The sequence below is a fragment of the Octopus bimaculoides genome, chromosome 13, assembly GCF_001194135.2.
Source record: "Octopus bimaculoides isolate UCB-OBI-ISO-001 chromosome 13, ASM119413v2, whole genome shotgun sequence".
Lineage (NCBI taxonomy): Eukaryota > Metazoa > Mollusca > Cephalopoda > Octopoda > Octopodidae > Octopus > Octopus bimaculoides.
The window spans coordinates 17,822,081-17,823,321 of NC_068993.1; the positions used below are offsets into that span (position 1 = coordinate 17,822,081).

The window sequence follows — 1,241 nt, forward strand, 5'->3', positions numbered from 1 at the left end:
GTATATATATATATATATATATATATATTTGTGTATATAAAAGAGACCACTAAGTGGTCTGTTAATGTGCTAGAAAAAGATCACTTAAAAAAATTCTCAAAGATTCAGCGGAGCAAAAACAGGCGGGTGAGAATTTTTACCCTATTGTGTTAATTAACCAAAATTGATATTAATTAAATTGATATTAATTAATATCGAATTTTTATCCTATTATATATATATATATATATCTTTCCTTTCCCGAGCGTCTAGTAACACAATCTGTATCATGTCCTCACGTTGTCTTTTTGTTGTTGTTTTTTTGTCTTTTTCCTTTTTTGAACTTATATATATATATATATATTGGGTATGGTAGGTGAATTCAGCAAAAATTTAGATTCGGGTGACTGTGGTACTTAAGTTGAGGCACCAGAATTTAGTACAGTATTATCCATACAATTTCAAAGTAAGGTGATTAAAATCAAAATAAGCAACAAGGATATCCAGAGGTAATACAGTATATAATAAACAACACTATTTATTCACAAATGCATATTTTTTTTTATTAAGCAAAGAGAGATAATTTCTGTCATTTCACTTAACCTGCTTATGTCCCTTTATTTTATCCATTTATCCTTTTACTTATGTATTCTGTCTTCCTTTCTCTATTTTTTCTCTCTTGATTAGGAGGTCTTGACTGCTCCCAGATCCTGTTGCCAAGCAGAGTACGCCAGAGGTCATACATGATAGATTTGGAAAACCAGGGAGAAAATACTACAAATGATAGAATATGTACGCCGTCACCAAAACCATCAGAAGGAAATGACGAGCACTCTAGTTTTGCTGCAGATGTTGCTGCTGTAAACCGAGCAATAAGTGCACTATCAGGTGAACCTCTAGATGGACCAATTCAGGTGAAACAGGAACCTGTAAGTGACAGTGATGAAAAGTCTCAGTCTTCCCAGCATTCTCTACCAATTGCTGTAGAATGAAAAAGAGGCTGCTGTCAATAGGAGAAAAAGATTTGAAAAAGAGGATTTTTTTGACAATGAATTTTTTTTAATGCATTATTTAGGTTACATACCATAATCATTTGGTGTACAGTTGCACATTGGAAAAGAAAGAAAAAAAAAGAGGAAGCCGGTTTTGAAAAACTGCTTCATCTTGTGTTCTTTTCCCAGTTCATTATATTCTTTTAAATTCATGTTTTACAACATACCAAGATTTTTTTTTTTTTAATTCAAGTCAAAGCTATGGGGAGG

The 1,241-nt window shown here is 32.1% G+C and overlaps 1 protein-coding gene across 7 annotated transcripts in view; it reads left to right on the forward strand.

Annotated features, from left to right (window-relative positions):
* LOC106883276 (homeobox-containing protein 1) overlaps positions 1–1,235 on the forward strand; it is a 198,066-nt gene extending 196,831 nt beyond the window's left edge. For all 7 annotated transcript variants that reach the window (XM_052972363.1, XM_052972358.1, XM_052972362.1 and 4 more), the window contains one exon: positions 667–1,235. In XM_052972363.1, the coding sequence (XP_052828323.1) occupies positions 667–971 (305 nt within the window). In that variant the 3' untranslated portion in view covers positions 972–1,235. The remainder of the gene's footprint in view (positions 1–666) is intronic.
* Positions 1,236–1,241: the final 6 nt, after the last annotated feature.